The following is a 23253-nucleotide window of genomic DNA, read 5'->3' as shown; positions in this document are numbered from 1 at the left end:
AGAAAGCATGTGGATAAAGGGTGTGGAGCTGAATCCTCCAAAGCACTTCACGTGTGTGAGACACGACTCCACTTTATAAAATCCGCTTTGTCTCTTCCCCACTGCGGTTACTCACACTTAGCTCACTGTTCCTGCTCTTTGTAGCAGTTCCTACCTGTTTGTTCAGTGTGAACATTACACTGGACCCACAGAGGTTTAATGAATTTTTCTGACCTCCTCTGCACTCCCTCAAAGACAGGATCTTGGGCTGCATTCAAGTCCTCTGGGACTAAAGGAGTTTTAGGCAAGAAATAACTAAGCTGCTATTCACAGTAGTTTATCCTGGAATTCCTTTTCACCGTGGTGAGCTTTTTGAGCCTCATATTTTGTTACTGCTCACTTAGCAGCTTTGTTTTGTAGCTTCTGATGCTTTATGCTAGGACAGGACTTTCCCTGTGCCTGTAGAGCTCCAGCACATTATCCAAGGAGAGCACAGATGCAGGAGGAAAACCATGGAGTGCCTGGGTGATGTATGTAATGATGATCTAAGCTTGTGTATGTTACTTTAGATTTTCTACTTCCTTGGGTGTGCAGTAGGAAAGGTAGTTTTTAATTATTTGGCCTTTTATTTCTCACATATTTTGTTTTATTTGGTTTTATATTTAAATATCAAAGTTTGAGCATTTGTTTGGTCATTCTGATGCCTTTGTTAGCCCAGCTCTGGGTCACCCTCAGTGCACTTGACCACTGTCTCTGAGAAACATCTTCCATTCTGGGCCCAAAATCAAGAAACTAACTTCTCAACAAAAGAGCCATCTTGGCCTGCTGTCGGACAGGTTTATTTAGAACAACTTTTATTTCCTGCCAGTGGAGAGAAAGCAGACCCCATCCTGATGTTATTTACATTTCTGAGGACATAATTATTACACAAACGATAGGGGAACTGGGGTGACATCACTGGGTTAATAACTTATCCTTTGAAAACATTTACAGTTGTAACTGGTCACAGTGGAGTTCAGAGCCATGGGATGGCACTCAGCAGGAGGTTGAGTTTAAACACAGTGAGAGCCCAATCTGATGCACAGGGGTCTCCTTGAACTCTCGCAGAGCTGTAGCTTCAGTTTGAACACCTCGAGGCTGAGCAGTAACCGTGGCTGAGGCTTTCAGAGCTCAGTTTTGCTGCCAGGGCTCTGTGTCAGGGAGTGAAGCAGCAGCAGCCCACGGCAGTGTTTCTGGTGGGTGGGAGACGTGTGGGTTCATGTCTCACCTCGCTCTGCTCCGAGCTCTGTGTGTGGTTGTGCCATCAGCATCTATTTGGAGGAGGCTGTAATCAATTTACTGAGTCGCCTAAAGGTGCCTTTTGGTGGCCTCATGTTTATTAATCAGGCCCTCAAACAGAATGATGACTTGGCAGAAATTTTGCTGCACTTGGTGATTTGAAAGCCTTAATTAGTCGGTAGAATGTCCCCAGGATTACAAGTGTATGGGTTGTTTTAGTCTGTGTGTAAAGCAGCCCGAGGTTAAAGCATGGAGGTGGGTTTTTCTGATCAGCACAGAGCAGTATTTAGAGAGGGGAGTTACATTGGCAAGACTGAAGGGAATGAAGTAGTGCATCAGCACTGCACTCCTTTGATCACGGCTGAGGAGAGTGTGCATCAGTTTCCAGCTGCTCACATCTGGCAACGTCTTCACTGCTGTCAAGGGCTCACTGTACATCAGGTCCACGAGCTCTGAATTATTCTAGATAGGAGGAGGAGGAGGAAAAGAGAATTATGAGAAAACTTTGTGAGGACGTGCAGAAGTTTTTTCATCCTTTGGAGGCTTTTCCTGACTGACCTTATTTGTGGAAAAGTAACCAAGTCAAGCACGGCAAAAGATGCTGGGAGCCCGTGTTCTCCCAGCTGAATTCATAGGCATGATTTATGTAGAGTTCTGATCTTCCCATCCCCAGCCCCTCTCTTGTTTAGTGTGCACACAGGTCTCTCCACACCCCTTGTTATTGTGCTGGCAGCACTGGACAGGCTTAATTTCCATGGGACAGGGGAGTAAGATGAGAGTGCTTCACACAGGACTACTGATGTTTGTACAAGTAAAGGTATTCCCAAGGATGGACTGTTTGCCTGTTCTCAGTCCTCCAGGGCTGGTGAGATTTAGAGTGTAATTCAAGTTCCAGGTGACTGCTTTCAGGAGTGAGGGGCACAGAAAGCAGTAAAACTTCAGTGCAAGGAAAACCTGAAATGTCCCAAGTATCTAGAGGCAGGTTTTGCTCCTGGGAGAAGACTTTTATCTGCCTTTAGCCTGGCTTAGACCAGGCACACCATCTCAGATAAGCTCACAAGGCTGCTCTGGGTTGGAATTTTTTCCCCTGAAATTCACCTTTTTTCATGGATAGCAGAGGGGGCTGGTGTTGATGAAGGAGAGGCTGCAAACCTTGAGCAGTGCAGCAGTGTGTATGCAGGATGGAGCAGGGAATGCTACTCACCAGAGCGTGGGGAGATGGAAAAGGGAGAAGTATTTACATGAGCTTGGCCAGGGTGCTGGGAAAGCCTTCTAACCGACTGCTGTCGATGTCCTGAGGCCTGTCAAGGAAGAGGACGGGGATGGTGTAACTGGGATCAAGAGAGAAGTTGTTTTTCCCCTGCTGCTTTACTGCAGGATGAGGTTGAGAATCTGTGTGTGGTGTGGGCTGGCTCAGCACAGGCTGTTCCTTATCTGCACCCTGCTTGGGCTCAGGTAAGAGCTTTCTTCTTTCCCTGACTGTACCTGAAATGATACTTAATCCAGACAGCAATGAGGACCTTGTCGTATTCCTGCAGTGAGCTGATAATGAACTGATTCCCACCTACCTCTGGTTCTGCAGGATGGCTCCCAGGAAGTCCCTGAGGACCATCTGGTGGTGGTAGCGGCTGTCCATGAGGATGCTGTCAGACTGGCGCCTTGTCAGGAACTCCTGCACCCCTTCTCCTGGGCTGCTCCTGCTGCTTCTGTTGGGTGGAGATGAGAAACATCTTTGTTTCAGAGATGCTTTTTTTTGTGCCTCGCTCCAGGTTTGGCTCAGGCTGAGCAGCACAGCAAGGGAAGCTGCTGGGTCTGACCCTGGGGCCATTCTGCTTCACTGCAGTAAGGCCTGGTCACTGGATTTGCTCCTCTGTTAGAAGATGGATTGGAGCTGGCTCACATCTGACCAGTTGGTCTCAGTGGCAGTCAGTGATCTATCCAGCCAAAGGTACTGGAGAGGCTGCCTTCTGTGTTTAAACCAGGCCAGGGATAACTCTCTCCTACCAGTGAATGATCATAGCAACTATTATTTGCTAATGTTATTGCTTGTTGATATTACAGCAGAACTCTCAGCTGAGTTGATGCTTGCAGCCTTGGAGGAAAGGATTAATTAGGCTGCTTAATGATAGCTGTGATTAGGGGGATCCAAGACGTAGGGATGCAGGATGCCCTTCCGGATATGGAACAGCAGGAGAGATGGTTTCTCTCGCAGTGGAAGGCACCTATTGCTGCTAATGCATGAAAGAAACTGCCCCTTGTAACAAAGAAAACAGCAGCCCTGGGACAGCAGGGTGCTGGGCTTACCCGAGCCGCTTGCCAATGATGGTCTGCAGGAACTTGCGGGCGGAAATCTGCCCCAGGAATTTGCGGTAGTTGTCGGTGAAGATGGCATCGGCGTGGCGCTGCATCCTGGGGGGAAAGGCAGCCACAGAGCACTCTCTGAGCCAGCAGTGATCACTCCAGGTGAGAAATAACACCCTGGGTGTAACGGTGCTGATAGCAGGGGCAGGTAACCACACCTAACGCCTTTTGGTGTTGGACCGTGCTGGTGGTGTGGGGTAGCGGGATTTGAGGGAGCTCAGTCCTGACATGGAGACAGCAGGCAAAATCAAATGTCTGTTAATCAGAGCCCACACTAAAATAAGTGAGGAGGAGTGCCTACAAACCAAAGGTGAGGTCAGAGAACCAGTAGAAAGGAGGAGAACCACAGGCTGGGAGAGGGCAGGGCTGGGCTGGGACATTCCCATGCTCTGCAGCAGCACTGTCATCTCCTGGGAGGACTGTGTCTGGGACAGGATGACAGGATCCTCCAGCAGCTCTCTAGCCTGTGGGTAGACCCAGACTCCAGACGAGCCACAGATAAGGGAAGCACGAGCCACTTGACTGGTCCTGCTGTTGTAAGGATGAGTCCTCTGTCTGCTTTGTGGTGCTGTTGGGACTGACCGACCTGCTCTTGGGCTGGGGGGAGTTTGTAACCAGCGCACTCCACAACAGCAGGACTGACAGGTGAGGTACAAACCTTTTCTCAGTGGGGTCTGCTAACAAACCCTCCTCCTCCTGTTCCTCTGCCGAGGGGTTCTGGCTCTGCAGTGGGCTGCTGTGCTGTAGCTGGAAGCTCAGGGCCTTGCCAGCAACTGGCCCTGGACTGTACCTGCAAGACAAACCCCAGGCATGCTGTGAGGTTTGCTCAGTTGCCAATTGGGGTTCAGTCTTTACCATTATTCCCTGTTCTGCCTTTTTCTTTCTCCTTTTGCCATCCCATCTTATCCCTAACACAAGTATTGTCCATCACTCTCTCCAGCTGGAAGGTGCCCTGAAGCTCTTTGAGCAGTGAAGAGATTGACTGATAGAGCTGCCTCTGACACACTTCCCCCTCACTGAGCTCCCAGCATCCTTGAGCAAAATCCCAGTGATTGTGGTGTCATTGTGCCAAAGCATTTTCTATGGGACGAGTCAGATCCACCTTAGAGAAGCCAATGCTTGATTTTGTGCTTCTGTGGATTTGTAGGGGTAGGAAGAAATATTACAACTCCTAGGAGGTGACAAGGAAATATTTGAAATATTAATAGGCAGCTGTTGAGGTCGTGTGCTAGAACAGTTCTGACTTCAATGCAGGTGCCCTGCAGCCACAAATTTTAATCAGTGGTGGAGCTGCTGGTGCTGCCTGCTCTGGAGTTTGCCAGATTTCCCTTTATAAAACCCAGCATCCAATTCTAAAACCAACTGTTCAGACTAAAATATTCCCGTCCCGTTGGAAACCACCCCTAGGCTAGCAGTGTACCCCAAAAAAATTGAGACAGGGCAAAGAAATAGGCTTAGCAACAAGTTTAGAGTTGGCTGGCTTTCAGAAGTGCTGGCAACCTTATTTTGGCACGTTCTTATTTTGCACAAGGTCAGAGATGAGGGGGGGAGTGACAGTGTGGATAAAGCACCCAGCACTTACCTGAGAGCTGGGTAGAGAGGAGAGGAGATGGAGCATGCAACTAAATGCAGGAACAGGAGCAGGGTGGCCTTATCCAGCATCTTCCACCCCTTGGAGTCACCTAAAACACAGAGCGGTCTGAGGGCAGGGAGGTGCTGCAGGCCAGGAGGGGAGGCCAAGCACCACCTTTATGTTCTCAGTCCCCCTGCTCACTTTTTGGCACAAAGGGCCTGGAAATTTGCCTGTTTGTGGTCGGGGTGTTCCCCAGTGCATGAGAGAGGGGACGGGACCGCAATATGTCCCTTGGGGGGGCTGGACTGCCACCCTCGAGGTGCCTTCACGGCTCTGAGCATCAGCTGTGGTGGGAGGTGGGATGGGCTGAGCAGTGTGTGCAGCCCTTGAGCCTGTCCTGGGGTTGGCTGAAGGGCTGTGAATGACTCGGGACAGAGTGGCCTGAGGTCACAGCTGAGTGCCCTGCTTTTGTCCTTGGAAGGAGGGACAGTAGGAAGGCATTTCAGTGACTGCTGCTCTTCCTGAGTTTTGATAGAAAGCGATTGATCTTTTGCTCAAAAAAAAAAAAGATTCTTTAAGAATGTGGATAGAAACCTTTAAAATACCAAGTTTCCCTGTTCTCTGTCTTACTTTACGGGAGAAAAGAGCAGAAAGGTGTTTGATCTCCGTAGGGGGGGGGGGGGGGGGGAACCTTCCAAAGGTATAACAATGTTTTCTTGCAAAAGGAGCAGCTTCCAAATGGAAAGGGTTTGGTTGGGCTTCTGACTGCCCAAGTGAACTTTCTGAGCAGTAGGTTTTACTGATGGGAGGGCCTTTCTGCTGGAGAACATCAGCAGTGAGCTCTGCTTTACTGCTCAGACAGAGCAGGTCAACAGAGACCAGGGGAGACTCATTAAGGACTTGCAAGTGGGTCCAATCTCGACACTGTGGAAGTTAATAATGGAATTAGTGGATAGACATGGGAGAAGGTGTTGCACTGAGAAATGAGGTTTCTTATCCCAAACTCATTCTCAGCCCAGTCTGTTTCCAGCCGCTCGTGCTCTCAGTGAGGGACCTGCGGCTTCCCCATCAGTTCCCCCTGGGAGCAGCACAGCAGCTCCTGACTCCTGCAGAGCTTCTTGTGCTCGTGGATGGCATCCCCTACTCCTGCTCTATTACAGAATCACTTGGGCCCCTCAGAGAGCCAAGGAATGCTTAAAAGAAGGAAAAAAGGGACTTTGAGAGACTCACAGGGCTTCTACCTTTAGAGCAAATTTACTGCTTCTTTTTTTTTTCCCCTCTTTCATTTGAACTTGAAAAAGCATGCCTTTTCTGTGCCTGTCCCTGAGTATCTTCAAGGCAAATCCCAGATCTTTCTAGATAGAGGAAATTATCTAAAGCATCTGTCAGGGGGTACCAGGAGACTGTGGCACCAGCATCTATAGAAAGTGCCAACCAGGAGATTTAATCAGTGCCAGGGAAGCTACTCTTTGAGCTGAGAAGTTAAGTGCCAGTGGAAATGCAAACCTCGCCCAAATGCTCTTCCTAGCACACAGCCCTGATTAGCACTTTCTTTCTCTGGTTTCCCTTCTTTGAATGTTGGGGTTTTCTCCAGAATCACTTTTTGAACCTTTGAGGTATTTTTTTTCTTTCTCTATTAATAGTTTCTTTGCAATTTTGTTTGTTTGTTTCTGGCTTTGTCCTTCTTCCCCTGTCTTGCTTTGCCTTCTCTCCCTTAGCTACAGCCTGCTTCTCATTCAGCTTTTTGGGTATGTCTGCCTCCCTTTTTCCCTCGGGAATAAATCTGAAATGGAAGTCCCACACCCCTTCCCAGAAGTGTCTGCTGTTTCAGAGGAGAAGCTGGGGAATTGAAGTGTCACCCTGCATGGAGGCAGCTTGACAGCTCTGCAAAACATTGTCACCTGCCAAATTCTCTTGAGGTGAGGGACAGCTCACTTTCCACTCTAGCAGCATGTGAAAAAAAGATTAATAAATGAATTCCCCTTAAGATGAAGAGCGTTGAGCACCATTCCAGCAGATGAAGCATAATAGCTTCTCTCCATCCTGTGCAGCGGGAACAGCAGTTTGTGACAGTGATGTTGGAGAGATGGGTCTCTCTCACCACTTCTGAAGCCTCAGCCTGAGCTGTCTTAAAAATACCCCTCTGTAGATGAAATGAAGCTTTTGCCATGCCTGCTGTTTTAGAAAGCTGAGACTTTTATACTCTGAAATGCTACAGTAGAAAAGCAGAAATCCTTTCCAGTACCTCCCTCTGCCTCGTTGTTTGGCTTCACGTTACCTGGAACACACCCTGGTGTTTCTCCTCACACTGGGCTGTGGCTCAAACACAGTCTCATTGCTGGGTGAGTAAAACACTGTTCATTTGCCAGGGTAAAAGGGACTCACATCAGTATAGCAAAAGAGAAAAACTGTGCTACAGCTGGTAAACGTCTAACATGTTTTTACAAAGCTCATCTATAGCATAATTCTGTTGATTTTCATTTATCCTGCAGTTCATTTACTGTTTCCTTCTGCGACTTGGTACAAAAACATCTTGGAACAAAACTTGGTATGGTACAAAGGCTGTTGTGCGTGGCAAAGCTAATTCCTGGTGCCAGATTTGATTGCATTTCAGTACCATTTAATTATCTCCAACTTCTGAATAGGCATTATCTTATTAAACACATAGAGAACTCCCACTTACCGTTCCTGTAGATGACAGGCACTTCCTAGATCAGCTCCTGCCCAGGTGTTCCTTCCCCTGTTGCAAATACAACTTCTCCTCTGGAGCTGCCTCTGTGAGCTGCTGGCTCTGTGCCCCCCGCACTGTGCTGAGCAGGGAGGACACTCTCGGACCTCCCCACAGCTGTCCTCTGGCTGCCAGAGAGGTGCAGCTCTGCTTTTTATACCTGTGCTCCCTCAGGAGTCCTGTGGGCTTCCACGCGTCAGAGCATCAATTATCCTCCTGAATTTCAAAGGCTGTGTTTAGCATCCTCTTTGTGTGTGTGTGTGTGTGTGTGTGTGTGTGTGCAGGGAGAGGGTTGTGCCTGTAATCGAGGGTCATTTGCACACTTTCTCTTTATCCCTCAAAGAGTGAAGAGCAAATAAAACCAGCAATAATCTGGCAGAGTGAATGAAAAATACGCTTTGAAAGGTAAACTTCCCTTTCCCTTTGCAATTGCAGTTTTTTCCTTCTACTCTACAGTGAGTGGGTTAACCATTAATGCTTTCTCACACCGCATGAGCAGGAGGGTTTATCTTTTTGCTGTTCCATTTTTCTTTGATTATCAGCCTTTCCCTCCTTCTCCTTTGTTACTCACACCTGCATTAGCAGGGCAGTTCATGCTCCAGCCCCTCGCAAACACCACAGCTTCACATCCAGCCCACGGAGCAGCCGGAGAGCCCTGCTCCCTTCATGTGCTCTGGAAAAAGGCAAGGATCTTCCCTGGGGTGCTGCGTGCTCTGGCAGCTGTTTTCATTCCTGGAACAAGGCTTATGAAAGCCCCATTAAAAAGAACACAGAGCCTTGCTGCCAAGAAGACCGGGACGGTTCAGAGGACCTAAAAACGAGGTGTCAGCGTGAGCTCCACCTGCCAGATTTTTCATACGGACTTTACAACACCCAGAATTGATGTGGGGACCCAGACCCTTCCCATCTCGGGGCTTTCGTGACTCGAGGCTGGGAAGAAGTTTCAGCAGGTGAGATGACTCATACCTGCCTTCACCTTGCACCAGAGCCCATCCCAGCTGCTGGGGGCAGAGAGGGATTGCAGGAAGGATGAGCATCTGGAGTGCACGTGGGTGCCTGTGTGTGCAGGGGGTCAGAAGCATCCAGTGCTGGTCTAACTCTCTACCATTGCCCCTCTGCTTCTTGCTGGGCTGAGAAATCAGCACTGTGATTATGGCTTGCTGCTTAGTGAAGCAACATCCCTCTTCCAAGGTGTGGGCTCCCAGTAAGAGTAACCCCACAGCTGGAAAGGCTGGAGGGAGCTCAGAACACCGAGTTACTCTGGTGTTAAACAACAGTCTCTCTGTACCTGGACACGTGTACATCAATGCCTTTGGGCTCCCCCCTGCTTTTGAGCACTCCAAAGGCTCACATTCCCCTTGGTATCTAATCAGGATCAGGCCAGAGAAATCACAAAAAAAGACTGAGCAGACCAAAGCAGGAGCTTGAGCTGGCCCCAGATTTGAGCATCTGACCTGGGCCTGTCCACTGGAATCCAGAAACAGAACAACAACATGAAGAAAAGCAAGAACTACTGCCTTCCTCCAGCTGTGAAAGGAAAGGGTGCCAGGCTGTTCATGGGGAGAGGATCTGCCGTGCAAATCAGGCAGGTATATCATCTGTGTCATCCACTGGTGGGCACTGGAGAAGGGGATTTCTGGGTTGCACAGAGCAGGTTTCCCAAAATCCCTGTCCTGGTGCACACAGCTGCACGCTCTCTGCAAACTGGAAAGGGATTTTGTTTGCTTTTCAGAAACAATCTGTTCGTGTTCTCTCGTGTGTGAGGCCGGTTGCACTAATTTTTCAGCGTGACTTATTTTTCTTCCACTGTCTTGGTGCTGCACTGGCTGAACAGACGAATCAGACCGTGCTGTTAAACCAGTCGAGAGCTATTTCAAGGTATTATCCTACAGTGTGGTTCTGAGCTAATTCTCCCTCCACCTCGTCCCATGCCCTACACAGAGCTGCTGTTCAATACCAGGCAGTACCTCTCAGATCAAGGAGAATGAGTCTATAACTGACTTGTTTATAGCTGCCTGCTGCCCAGCTTGGATTAGGAGGGCTGTGATCCATGTTCAGATCTCGAGCAAGCTGCTTTCAGAGAAGGCTGTATAAAGCTCCATCATCCCAGGGGTTTCCTGGTGCTGCCTGGGTTGGGTTCATGTCGTGCACAGCTGGACACAGCAAGGCTCACAACACCAAGCTCTCTTTACGACTTCAGATTAATTGAGGGAGGCAGCAGAAATTTCTGAAAGCCCTCCAGGCTCTGTCAGCATCCACTGGCTCCCAAACCAGAGGTATTTAACACTCATCTCCTCCCACAGATCACTTCACATTAGCAGTGTGCAGTGGGTGACTCTCTTTTTGCCCTCTAAACCTGAGCCTACACCAGTGCAAGCCTGATGGAATCTGCAGCCAGGTAGGAGTGCCACAGGTATCTACTGCAGCTGGAACAGCTGGGTTTCAGACCTACCCTCCCTGGGTCCTTGGGTGAGGCACATGCCAGTTGCTTTTATTTCAGTGCCAATCCTTCACTGACAAAGGACAGAGTTAGGATCCTGAAGCAATTTCCCAGGTATTGATTTCCTCTCAGCGTTACCTCCCCCCCTTTCCATGCCACGCTTTAAAAAATCGCCCCTGTCTACTCCAGGTGCACAACATAGAGCCTCAGATAAGCTGAGCAGCGTGTGAAAAGGTCCTGCTCACCTTGTGAGCTTGAAGCTAATGACAGTCAGAATTAACTCATCAAATGGCAAAAAAAATCCCACACTCTCAGCACTCAAAAGCTGTTCTGCACTCTTCCAAAATGGCACAGATGGTAGCTGTTTGTCCCCAGGTTCCCCAGGCTCCAGCACTCCTGAGAGAGCCCCACACAGCTGTTTCCCTTCGTTTTCTTTCACTTGAGAGATGTGGTGTTGCCTAACTTATTGCAAATGCCATCATGGTAAATTGAACAGAACTGCCTAAGACTAAAAGTTATGGGGTTTTTGCCTGGGTTTGCCATCACAGAGGTAGGATGAGACCCATTTTAGTTCAAATATCTTATCCCAAGTGGCAAAACTAAGGCACATAACAAGTCAGTTGATTGTTAGTCATTTAATTACGTTGTCCATTACTGCTGTGTACATAACTTTCATTACTTTTATTCCTAAGTTCTTTGCAAGAACACAGTCATTGTGTGAAGGCAAGCAAACATAAAAGAGATAAGAAAGACAAGATTTAGCCTGTGTGGTCAGTTCCTTCTGAGGAAAACCCAAAACTTGTACCCAGCAGGTGTGGTGAGACTTGCCATTAGAAAATCTTGGTTTCTCATCCTTGGAAGGATAAAGTGCTGAGATTTGGATCTTCAGATCCTTCAGACTCCATCCTTTGAACATCAATAGATTTCCTGGGGAGAATTTTCCCTTTAGGAATTCAAATGGGTAGGAAGCCAAGTACAAACATTTATCAAAATAATCTCAAGGAAGGAGTCCCTCTGGATGAGAGCACAGTTTGCACTCTGCGAATGAGTCTGAAGCAAGGGATCAGATTAAAACCAGACAAAATAAATCAGAAATTCCAAATGTGCAAGAAGTGCTGTTGGAAAGGACTGTCTCACGGTGTTAAAAGCCTGCTTGAAAAGCCTATTTAATCTTCAAACATTAACTATCCCTGAGACTGTACAATAGAGCAAATGGCAGCAGCCTGCAAGATGTGCATCTGTCAGGAGGCCCGATGGGCTCTGCAGGTGGGATCCATTTATAGAGCCTGTACCTGTCTGGCTCTGTTTATTTCCCAGCAGAGCTGCTGGAGCATTTCAGCATCGCCCAGGTGAACTGCCAAGAGTTTCAGCCAGGCATCAGCACATTACATTCGGTTGTAGGCTTGAGGATTGCTAATTCCTGAATTCCTGCCTCTCTAAATACCATCTCCTTCCTCTATTCCAACCCCAGCAGACAGACGGTCTGAGATGCCAGCAATGAATTTCAGTAATTAAGGAGCTTGTCTTTGGTCTTGCCACTCCCATTTCAGTTTGGAAAGGAGCCTTCACTAGAAGGCTGCACAGCTCGTTACAGCCAGAATCAATGAACAGGGAGAGGCAGCTTCAACCCCTCGAAAAGCTTCTGATAAAAACCAGCATTTAACTGAGATGTTACTGGCACCAAGAAAGTAAAATGTGGTCTATGGAGAGGGAATGAAGAAGATTGTGTTTCCGGTAAGGGCTGAAAAATGAAAGCCATTGTTAGTAGATTTTGTCCTGGCTGAATCCTAATGTGCATCCTGAGGATGATGAGTGCTTGGTGCACAAGGATCTGGCACATGTACAGCGAGTGGTCACAAAGAAGCCTCACTGCGAAGACATGAAGGAAATACTGCAATACAAACCAAAGAAGAAACATAGAAAAGACTACAAAACCAAGGATTATTTGGATTTGGGGAAATACTTCTTGCCTGAGCTCTGTCTCTACTTAGAACTGAGCGCTGGCAAAATCGTCCTGTCCACTTGTTGAATCAGCTTTGCATTTGAAACCCACTCAAATCTCATAGGCTTTGGAAAAATTCTTCCCTTTTTTTTCCTAAATAGCTTTGTTTTGTATAATGTCACAGTCAGGTGCAAGGAGTGGGTCAGTGTGGTGCTGTTGGAAGGCACGGAGCCACAGTGGGCTGATGGCACCACCTGCTTGTGGCTCCGGGGCTGGGGCACTGCTGACCTCGGGAACAGGACAGAGGGGCACAGAGAGGAGAAGGAGAGACACCAAAGCTCACATTTCACCTGCCTGTTTCTCCCTGAGGTGAGTAGTGCTGTTTCTGCTGGGCAGAAAAGCAATCAAGTGTACAGCATGGGCGTCCATCCATCGGTGTATTTTGCCCTTTGCCTGCAAACTTTGAGCTGTGAGAATCAGAGAAGGTCTCACATTCTCACTGTGAGAAGGTGTGTGTGGACAGCAGCATTCAGTGTACTGGTAGTATTGGGGAGAATTTAATCTGTCTTTAATCCATGCTGATAGGATCCCTCCTGACCTTTTCAAGAATTACTTCTCCCTCTGCAGCGCTTTTTTTTCATCCCAAATAGTGTTTGGAAGCTGAAAGCGCAGAATTTCAGCTGCTTTCCTGAGCTCTGGGGTTATCTCTTAGCCTCTACAGCCACTCACTAGGGGCAGGGAAAGAGCTATTCAAAAGTAATTTTTTAATTTATTTATTTAGTATTTTTATTCCAGAAGAGTTTCTGTATCTCAGTGTCTCTGGCCTCTGCCACTCACAGCCATGTGCATCTTCCAGTTGTCTGTAAAGTCTTCTGCACTAAAAAACATGAAAGATTTCTGATCCAAGTGCTGAAAACCTTTGAAATTTTTTTCATTAATACCCATTTAATTCAAATGCTTGGTAACAGCTTTGAAAATCCTTTTATTACAAATGCCATCTTTTACACCCTCAGTAGATAAATAACCGATTAGGTTTTCACTCAAGTATTTAGGCTCTCTGGTAATAAAGCTCTGCAGCAAAACCAACCTGGCACATTTGATAGTTTAGGGTTGGAAAAAGGGCAAAACAAATCAGATTCTTTAAACACCACAAACAAGAAAACAGACCCCAAGCCATTTTTCCCTTTGCAGGTCATCTTATCAAGGCATCTCCAGTTCTGAGCTGGATACCGGACAGGGCATTAAAAATAAATAAAATCCCTGGCAAGAGTAAAGGCAGAAGCACATCTTAATTGTTGCTGCCAGAGAGCGTCAAGGGAGTGGATGAAAACCTTGTGGAGAAACCCACCAGGAGTGAAAGGCCACGTTATTGATGGCAGGATTAAAACACTCACATGGATTTCGGGGGGGGGGAGTACATTAACCCTGCAGTGTAAAGGCACCAGGGGAGATTTGGGTTGGGCCTTAGGAAGAATTCCTTCACAGAAACCGGGATCAGACCCCGGGATGGGCTGCCCAGGGAGGCGGCGGAGCCCCCGTCCCTGCAGGTGTTTCGGGAAGGGCTGGATGTGGCGCTCGGTGCCGTGGCCTGGTTGCCAAGGTGGGGCTGGGTCACGGGCTGGACTCGGCGATCCCAGAGGAGAAGCAGTCCGGTTTTCCAGCCCAGCTGGTGCCGTGACCCGGCGGGCCCGAGGGACGCGAGGCCGGGCGGGCTGGGGGCTCTCCGGACCCCGCGGCACCCTCAGACCCCCGCGGGTGGCTGCTGGGGCTGTCGCTGGAGCCCTCGCCAGGAATGGTCGCTAGGGATGGTCGCTAGGGATGGTCGCTAGGGATGGTTGCCAGGGATGGTCGCTAGGGATGGTCGCTAGGGATGGTTGCCAGGGATGGTTGCCAGGGACAGTTGCCAGGGACGGGGCGGGAAGCACTTCCAGCGGGCGGGAGCAGTTCCGGGGCGGAGCGGGCCGGGCCAGCGGAGCGGGCGGTGAGCGGGGCCGGGAGGGGCGGCCGGCGGGTCCCGGCGCTCCGGGGAGGGGCTGGCGGTGCTCTGGAACCCCCCCGGCTCCGGGGAAAGGGGTGGAGACCTCGGGGGGCATCGCCGGTCCGGCCGGGGACACCGCGGGGAGCTGGTCCCTGGCAGGGAGGAGGAGGAGGAGGAGAAGGAGCAGCAGCCCGGGGTGTCCCCGCTCTGGGGCTGCCCCCGCTCTGGGGATGCTCAGCTGCTTCTCCCGCAGCCCCCAGGCACGGCCCGACAGCCCCCGGCCCGCTGTCACCCAGGCTGGGACATCCTGGTTATCTTGGGATAGCCTGGTTACCCTGGGATAGCCTCCTAGGCCGCGGTAGGAATTGCTCGGGCTCCATCCCATCACCTGCCGAGCCGTTTAAAAAAAAATCCAACCTGAGCTTTTTTAGCCTCACCCTCTGACAGAAGCTTTCGTGTTCTGCGGGGGTGTTGCTCTTTATTTCCACCCCAAGAAGAAGCTCGTACATATTATTTGAGGTGTTCACGTGGCTTTGGCCGTCACTAATTATTTGTGTAGCAGCGGGTCTTGAAGGTGCCAGCTGGGAAGCACAGCAAGAGGGAAGGTTTGTGTCTGGCTGTACTGAGGTGGCTGGTGCTCAGCCCTGATCCTGGAAACACAGGGGTGTTCATCGCAGGGCCTGATCCTGCCCCGCGGGGAACAGCCACATCGTCTTCCGTGCTGCCACTGGCAAAAGCAAGAGCCTTCTCTCAGGGTTTAAAATAGGAGTATTGATCTTTAAATGCAATTTAAGAAGAATTAGTAAGCGCAGCCATGGTGAAGTGGTCTGAGGAAAAAGGCTGCTGATAACCTGTGGAGAAGAAATGTTAGCCAAGGAAGAGGTGGTGAAGCTGAGCTGCTTGGGAACAGGGAGGAAGAGTCAGTCATCCAGGGACCTGTTAGCTTGGGTGCAAGGCAGAGTGTCAGGAGGGGATGCTCTGGGTAAGGGAACTCCCTTTGCAGGTTCTGTGTTGGGTGCAGAAGGCACGTGCCTGGTGCTGAGCCCCAGCACCCAGGGATCAGCTCTGGCCTGCCCATTTGGGGGAGTTCAGCCTCCCTGCATGTGGAATTTTGGTAATGTTGGTTCAGCTCTAGTGATGGCAGGAGAACAAATGGTCTCCTCTCTGAGAGTATTTCATGGGGTACCGCTTAAAGTGGGGGTGGCAGCTGCTACCAGCCTGTGTGAGAGCCCTTGATGCTGGTCCTGTCACCTGGGGTTTGTCAGAGAATTACTAATTCCCTCAAGGGAGGTGAGGGAGGAAAGGGGAAAGGAGGGGAGACTTGCAGAAGATGAGAATGGGGAATTTTTGTTGTCACCGTATCGATTTCCTTTTCTGGTTTATCTCTGTGTGTTGTGTTTCAGGTGTGTGAGTCAGGATTATCAGCAGGCATTTGTCCTGAGAAAACTCCAGGTGAGAAATGAAGCAACAACCCTTCCTGCTGTGTTTGAGGACGGGGATGGGCAAGAATTATGTTTACAGAAGATATCCCGATAAACGAGGATGAGATAAATGCAGCTCAGGGGTGGGTTTTCCAGTGATTCCATTTCTTGCTCAGGAGCTGCTGCCTTGCAGACTGAGAAATGCAGAGCCTGCTTTGGGCATAATTTTTAGGAAGCAGACTCAGCTGGAGCCCGTGTGCAGCAAATCTCTCAGCTGAGCTTTAGTGCTACAGAGAACTGGAGTGTTATCAGTGAGCAGTGCTGACCCAGGGAGGGCACACTGGGATCACACAGGTCAGGAGGACTGAGGAGGGCAGTGATCACAGCTGAGTGTGATGGCACCTCACACTAATTGGATTTTCCTGTGGGGGCTTCCTGTGGCCTACTCCAGCAGTTCTGGCAGGAGAGCTCTCCCTTTTGTAGAAAGCCATTAGTCATTCTCAGAATGAATTGACAACTCCATTAGCAAAAGATAAAGGGAGAAAGAAAGGATGGTCTTGAGGCTGAGAAACTCGGGACCCAGGAGATCAATATTTGACTCTGCCACAAACTACCTGTGTGACTGTTGCAAGGTATGTGGGGCTTTGTGCAACCAGCCACTAAAGCCACGCTCAGATTTATACACATAACTCATTCCTCTGTCTTCATCAGCTCTGCTTCTGTGGTTTATTTGAGTAGCGGGGTTTGTACAGCATCTAAAACAAGGCTGTGATCACACAGGCAGTGTAAGTGAAAATTGTTAATAATCACCTTGCATGCGTGATCGATTTCAGGGAGAAGTATGTTTTCGCTTATTAAGCTTATTGTTTAATAAATATTGTTAATATCTTGTTTGTCTGCCCTTCACCTGCACATGGACTAATACCAGCATTTGAGGACTATTTTATTAGCCAGGTGATAAAAGACATCCAAATCAAATGAAGCTTTCATTTTCCTCTTTGCTATTGGTTCTGTAGATCGAGAGTGTCTTCAAAACACCTGCATGAGGGACTCTGTCATTTTGGGATAATGGAAAGTGAGCAGCAGAAAGCCTGATGCAAACAACTGCTCTGTTTTTCCCCCTTTGCAGTATCCACTCTTCTTGGGAGCAGTAGAGGAGAAGGGTGCACTCACAATGGCTGCAGAGCTGGATTTCTCCCCTCCTGAAATCCCTGAGCCCACGTTCATGGAGAACGTGCTGCGCTACGGACTCTTCTTTGGAGCCATTTTCCAGCTGATCTGCGTGCTAGCCATCATCCTGCCGGTGCCAAAGTCCCACAAGACAGTAAGCAGTGCTCTTTAATATTGATAGAGATGGGCAGAGTCAGAGAAAACAGGATAGGAGGGAATGTTGAGTAGCTAATGGAGGCACAGCTGTCTGCCCCTGGGATTGGTGACAGTTTCATCGTTCACTCTCTTTCCTTCCCTCAAGCTTTCCCACCTCCAGCTTTTGTCTTTTGATTGACCACCAGATGGGAAAGCCAGGAACAAATACCTGAGCCAGGGTCTCTCTGAATATCAGTGGAAAAAACAACCTGAAGCATTGGCAGGGTGGTAAATGTACATGCTGTTCCTGGCTGCATGGGAAGGCTTTCTCCCAACCCAGTATTGTCATCCTGCTATTGATTTGCCTCATTAATTGCCAGGCAGGGTCTGCCTTTCAGGAAGTGGCTCTGGGTGCTGGTTTGTGTGTGCTTTTTGGAAGCAAGATGGAGGTGAAGTTTGTAGTATATCCTAATGTGAGGGAGGAGGTTTTCAGTCCTGACAGCCTGTGCAGTGCCAGAGGGTCCTTCGATGCAGTTAGCACAGGAGGAGGTGGAAGGCTGAGGAGAGCTGCACAGTTCTGGTTCCTCCAGCCTGAGGGATGTCCTGCATCCTGCTTTGCTGATGAAAGACCTCTGTGTGCTGAGTGCTGGGCACAGGTATTTCAGTGGTGGTCAGGCTGCAAGTCTGCTGCTTTGGTACAGATTTTGTCTAAAGGCATGCGATGCATTTTCGGTGACAACTCAGCACGGGAAGTTGTGTTTTCTGCTTATCTTTATTGCCATGTTTGCTCCCTCCTGTGCAGAGGAGTCATGGAAATTTTCAGCCTCTCTGGGCAAGGGAATGCCTGAGGGTGAGGTACAGTGGGAAGGATGTGGTTCATGACCCAATTTCTTCACCTGTGGCTGCAGGTGTGATGTGACACTGTCCTGGCATGGGTCACTCCTGCTCCTCCTGCTGCAGGAGCTGCAGCTCCTGGCAGGGAGATGAACTGATGGCAGCCACACACAATGCAGTGGCATTGCAAGTCTTAGAATCATTAAGGTTGGAAAAGACCTCCAAAGTTATTGAGTCCAACCTTTGCACTGTTAGCCTGCAGCCACCAGTGTCTGTCTGTCAGAGTCCGTGGTTTCCCCAATAAATTTTTGAGAAACACCAATTAACCCCATTTTTGAAAGCTGAAAAGAGCGAGAGCCTTGGTTTGGAGTGGGAAACTCCCAGTTAAAACAGCAAAACTCAAGGAGCTTTTACTGCTGACTTTTGCAAGCATGCCTTGATGTTTGCATGTTCTACTTTGTATTTTCTCCATCTGTGTACTGTCCTCCTGATCTAAGGCCATAAACACCAGGGGCTACCCCTGCAGATCCTGGGAATGATGCTTGAGTGTGGGTTGGGATACAGAGGAGCTTCTCTGGCTTGGAGGCCCCAGGTTTGAAGCCTGCCGTGGTTTGGACATTAGAAGGCAGCAGTGTTCCCTTTATGGCAGCAGCTGCATCCCGGAGCACCGAGCGCGTGTTGCTCCATCTCTCCGAGCCTGCCGGCTCCCTGTGCGCCCTTCCCAGCCTTTGGAGAGCCAGCCAAGTGTCTCCTTCCTCGGAGAGCCACCCAGATGTGAGCTCTAATAGCCCAGGAACTCGAGAGACGTTTGAACCAAAGCTCTTTGATTAAAAGGATCCTGTCAGATGCTGCCTCCCCCTCCATTATCTGCGGCGCTGGCTCGGGAGCTTGAAACCAGCACGTCTCGCTCAGCCATTTTTGGTGTGTCCTTTTCCAGTTGGCACACTCAGGCTGAGAGAAACCGAGATGCTAAGGCAATATTTATACTCAAATGCATTTAATGAAAGGAGGCAATCTGCATGTGTGTGCTTTCTCAGAGGAGACTGGCGCTGTTCCCTCGTGTTTTCACAAGATAACTAGACTTTATTTCCCATGGCTGCAATATTATCTCTCATCTTCCCTGAAGGAAGCAAGCAACGTATCTAAGCATTTTGTTAGTCCAGGTGAAGAAAGATTTGCCTGCAGTTCCCTCCCTCGTGGATTTTAGGCTTGGTTTAAAGGCTCTGAACTTTATATTCATACTGCTGTTTCAGGGAATATTTTTTTGTCCTGCACATGATAATGATTAATGTTTGGCAGAAATACCTGCTGAATGTTTCCATGCACCCTGATGACGATATATTATCTTTTCCTAATTCAAATGGTTTTCTTTTAGTGTTGATTTTCTTCTTGCCTTCAAAGTTGGGTTTGTTTTTCTTCTCCAAAGCCTGTTTGAGACACTTAAGCTTTTAATGGCATCTCTGGTAACGAGCTTCTTCTGTGAACAAACTCACGCTCATCAAAAAGCACATGCAGAAGGAGCAGAGATGGTGCTGCTCAAGGCTCATTAAATGTGGCCTCAGTTTGATATCAGTGTGTTCCAACCAGCACTTGTTTCCTCTGGCTGATACTCAAATCCCCAAAGCAAGCTGTCAGCAAAGGTAAAAAAAAAAAGTTACTGACTGTTTCTTAATTGATTCTTGTAGGACTCGGACAGTTTTGAGCCTAAGAATTCAGAGACAGTGAAGAAGCCAAAGGCAACTGCTCCACAGATAAGCAAGAAACCCAAGAAGGAAACCAAAAAGAAACGATAAAGGCATGACTGATGAGCCTCAAAAGACCAAATAATCACTTGTAATCATGCTTCCTCAGAGACAACATCAAAGGCAACTAACTAACTCTGTTAAATGGTTTTCTGGCATTGCCACGTTTTACCTTTCAGGGACAAGGGAGAAGGAACTTATAGGAATGGAAGGGGAGGGATTCTGCCGTAGATTTCTTGCAAGCAAAGAGAACTTCACATATCCAGTACTTAATTTGACATGATTGATGTGTCAGTCACCATTAAAGTGACTTCTGTCAGTTCTCACGGGTAGAGAGGCCCCTCCATGCTGGCTGGGATTTGTAAGAAAGTCCCTGTGGAAGGTGGAGCTTGGGTTTGCTGCTTTGGATACCAGTTTGTGTTGTGTTTTTTGAAGCCAGAGGGATCAAATGGATCAAGGACACCACACTACACAGTTTTGTATTCATCTCTGTCGTCATCTAGTCTGAAATACATAGCTGCATTTTATGGCTTAATCATAATGCCTTTGTCATATTCCTTAATTCTTTTAGGTAATAACTCCCTGGATTCCAGACTCCTGGAGATGAAAGCTTTCATTTCCCCAGCGTCGCTACCTCTGTCTTACTCCCCACCCATGCACTCTTCCTTTCTGTTCCCACCTTTGAAAGCAGGGACATTTCAGGGAACTGAGGCTGTGGTGGGCATTGTGATGATTACAGGAATCAGGGAACAATTGGGTTCTGGAAGGTGCAGAATTTAATGCCTGTGCTAGTGGGGTTGTTCTTGGATACTTGGGAAGAGCAGGTACTGCATTTTGGAGAAGAGCTGCTGAGGTGGGAGTCTGGGAATGCTGCACTGCCTCTCTGTGCTGTGGATAAACCCTCCTGCCAGCTGGCTGAGCCCTGACCATGGGCCCTGTGTCAACACAGCTGAGGTTCCTCGCATTTGCAAACTCCCTCCCAGCCTGCCCTGCTCCAGTCTGCACCATCTCCTCTGGCTGGATTCTTCCTGAGGGTAAACAGGCTCTCAGCCTGGGGAGGTGTGGCGTTTTAGGATCCAGGGGTGGCAAGCTGGCTGTGTAGGATGGCTGTGTGGTAACACAGGCGCTCTGTTCCTTCGGGCTCTGGCTCTCCAGGCCCAGGGACGATCCGGTCTCAGATTTGAATACGGCGAGACAGGACTGGAAGGAGCTGGGGGTGACGTAGCCATGGAGTGTCCGTGGGGCAGCTCGAGCTTCCTGATGCCAGCTCACATCTTGGTCTGTTTGATCAGGAGTGAGTCAATGGGAGGAGAACCTGCTCTCTGAGGCGCACCCAGGGTTCAGAGCGGCTTTGAAGGAAGGATTCTCGCTGGCAGGGCTGCGAGTCTGCAATCCTTTTTGCATACACAGACTCCCATCCTCGAGTCACAGATGCCTTGTGAGCCCAGAGGGGTGTTCTGGAACAGGAGCTGAACAACACACTTACAGAAACCATCAGGATTGATGATGCTTTCTGATCGTTCTTTGCTCACTCTTGCTTTCGGTGGGGGGGACAGATAGATGCCAGTACAGATAGATCCCAGATTCTGACCCCGCACTGCTTCCCTGCTCCAGGCTCTGCTTCTCTTGACCAGAATGCTGACACCAAGCTGCACCAGCTCAGAGTTCTGCTTTAAATTCTGCATTTTTTTTCTTGAGCTACATGAAGGCAATACCAAGAGGACAGAACAAAGCATAGGAGACACAAGCACTCTGAAGTTGCTTTGAGTTCTCAGTACAAAGAGATATTACAAAAATTTCCCACGCAAATAACAAAGAACAGTGTTTGCTGTGAGTTTCCACGACAGACCTGTGCTGTGTCTCTGATCTGCAGGAGGAAGAAAATCATTGCTACTGCCCTGGGTAGGTACTGCAGATCCCTCCTTCCGTTTTAATACATGAGGATGGTTTTATCTAAACTCCAGCTTTCTGCAGGTTACCTAAAGCAGAGGGTTAATGCTTTAATGGAGTCATTGAAAGAGCTGCACACACCTTATCCAAAATACAGAAGCTTCCACAGCTCAGAACCAGTTAGCAGTGGGCACTGTGTGGCTGTTACCTGAAACAGCAGCTGCTACATCAATGTCTACATCCAGCTATTTGCAGGCTGGCTCACTCATTGCTCAGTAGAAATCTTGGATGTTGGGGTTTGGTTTTGTTGGGGGGGAAGAGTCTGTTCCTAACAGCTTTATACCTATTTGGATGTGCTTGTTTACTTAACTTAGAGTATGTAGAGATTACCAATATCCCATGTATTTTAGTTTCTCTTGAAGTGTGTAATAAATGTAATCAAACTCTCTGTTTAAAAAGAAATCTGTTTTTTTAAAGTTGTCTTCCCTCACATTTCACTGTGAAAGCTGCCAGAGCTCCCAGACTATAGGAACACAGGGACATAAATAACCTATTCATTAAAATGATCCATTAAGGGAAATCCTTTCAGATCCTTTAATCTGTGAGAAATTGGTTAGTTAATACAGTCAGGCATGTGTGCATCTGTATCTGTGTTTGACTTGGAAGCAGTGAACTCTCTCCCAGTACAGCTTCACCTTCCTGGCAGGGAGGAGGAGATGGTGCAGGGACCACATCAGTTGGTCTCTCAGGAGAGATTTTGGCTCCGGGAGCCCCCGTGGAGGTAGCCAGAATAAAGGCATCGTTTGTTAACAGTGCAATCAGGGGATTAGGTGGGATTCAGGAGGCTGTTAATAGGGATTTTCAGGAGCCCATCGGTGAGTGGCTGGAGCTCAGGTTGCCATGGCTGGAGCGTGGAGCTGTCTGGTGGCTCCTGGCTGCAGTGAGCCCGGGGTGGTAGCCAAGCTCTGGTGAATGTCTGTTGGTTCTCTCATCAGAAAACCAAAACAGAGAGAAGGACTAGTGTGGTGACTCCTTTAATTCCCGAGCACTTTTCCCCCCGGGCTGTTCTGTAATTAACATCCCAAAGGGAGCTGAAGACCTCATTAAGTCAATTTTATTGAAGGGGAGATTTTCAAAAGGTCTGTCTCCAGATACCTGTCAGCAGAGCCCCACCTTGCTCTGCCACCCAGAGCCAGGAGCTGGCCTTGCCCCGCCAGTGTGTGTCAGGAGCTCCCATCCCTCAGCTCTGGGAGTTGAGAGTTCCTTGCTTTGTTTCTAGTCATGGTGGGGCAGCTCAGCCTCTCTGGCCACGCTCCCCTCGAGCCATCGTGTCCCTCACACCTGCTCACAATGCATCCTTGTGCTCCTCCAGTGCCAGCAGCACAATCCCTTGAGACAGGCTAATAAGCAGCTCGTGACTGGAGTTCCAGTTCACATAGTTCAATTAAATCCCTGTTAATCTTGTTCAGACCTAATTTACTTTCATTCTCATACACATTCTCTCTGCTCCAGAGAGATTCTGGTGAGGTTCCCTGCCCGCAGGACTGAGGAGCCCGAGGCCATCAGCCCCAGCCAGGGGATTGATGTTTGCAGAGCAGCCCCCTTGTCGAGTCAATAAGCTCAGATTATTTCCCAGCCTGTCATGAAGAATGAAAATACTCCTTCGATGCCTGGATTTAGGGGGAGTCAAGCAATCTGATGATGCTTGAGGAGATGATAAGGAAGCCTTAGGAGCAGAGAACCTGTTCAATATCTCTGTTTCCCAGGGCACACAGGGGAACC

The 23253-nt window shown here is 48.8% G+C and overlaps 2 protein-coding genes across 4 annotated transcripts; one reads left to right on the top strand and one right to left on the bottom strand.

Moving 5' to 3' along the window:
* Positions 1–934: 934 nt before the first annotated feature.
* GHRH (growth hormone releasing hormone) lies at positions 935–8017 on the bottom strand. Its single transcript, XM_027885084.1, has 7 exons — positions 7875–8017; positions 5201–5300; positions 4277–4408; positions 3562–3666; positions 2826–2963; positions 2462–2558; positions 935–1719 (listed from the first exon to the last, which is right to left on the bottom strand). Exons 2-6 carry the CDS (start codon positions 5278–5280, stop codon positions 2495–2497), a joined length of 519 nt encoding a protein of 172 aa, XP_027740885.1. The 5' UTR covers positions 5281–5300; positions 7875–8017; the 3' UTR covers positions 935–1719; positions 2462–2494.
* Positions 8018–14193: 6176 nt separating this feature from the next.
* Positions 14194–21912, top strand: MANBAL (mannosidase beta like). 3 transcript variants are annotated; one of them, XM_027885090.1, is made up of 4 exons: positions 14245–14282; positions 15683–15731; positions 16830–17024; positions 19525–21912. In XM_027885090.1, exons 3-4 carry the CDS (start codon positions 16875–16877, stop codon positions 19630–19632), a joined length of 258 nt encoding a protein of 85 aa, XP_027740891.1. In that variant the 5' UTR covers positions 14245–14282; positions 15683–15731; positions 16830–16874; the 3' UTR covers positions 19633–21912. The 3 variants fall into 3 exon arrangements, with proteins under 3 accessions (XP_027740890.1, XP_027740891.1, XP_027740892.1); XM_027885091.1 differs by lacking the exon at positions 14245–14282 and adding an exon at positions 14746–14884; XM_027885089.1 differs by lacking the exon at positions 15683–15731 and having other exon boundaries at positions 14194–14282.
* Positions 21913–23253: the final 1341 nt, after the last annotated feature.

Source organism: Empidonax traillii, unplaced genomic scaffold (assembly GCF_003031625.1).
Source record: "Empidonax traillii isolate 1590-97213 ecotype Southwest subspecies unplaced genomic scaffold, ASM303162v1 scaffold160:size908849, whole genome shotgun sequence".
NCBI classification, from domain to species: Eukaryota; Metazoa; Chordata; class Aves; order Passeriformes; family Tyrannidae; genus Empidonax; species Empidonax traillii.
The sequence above is the reverse complement of the archived record's forward strand: the minus strand, read 5'-3'. Positions and strand labels throughout refer to the sequence as shown.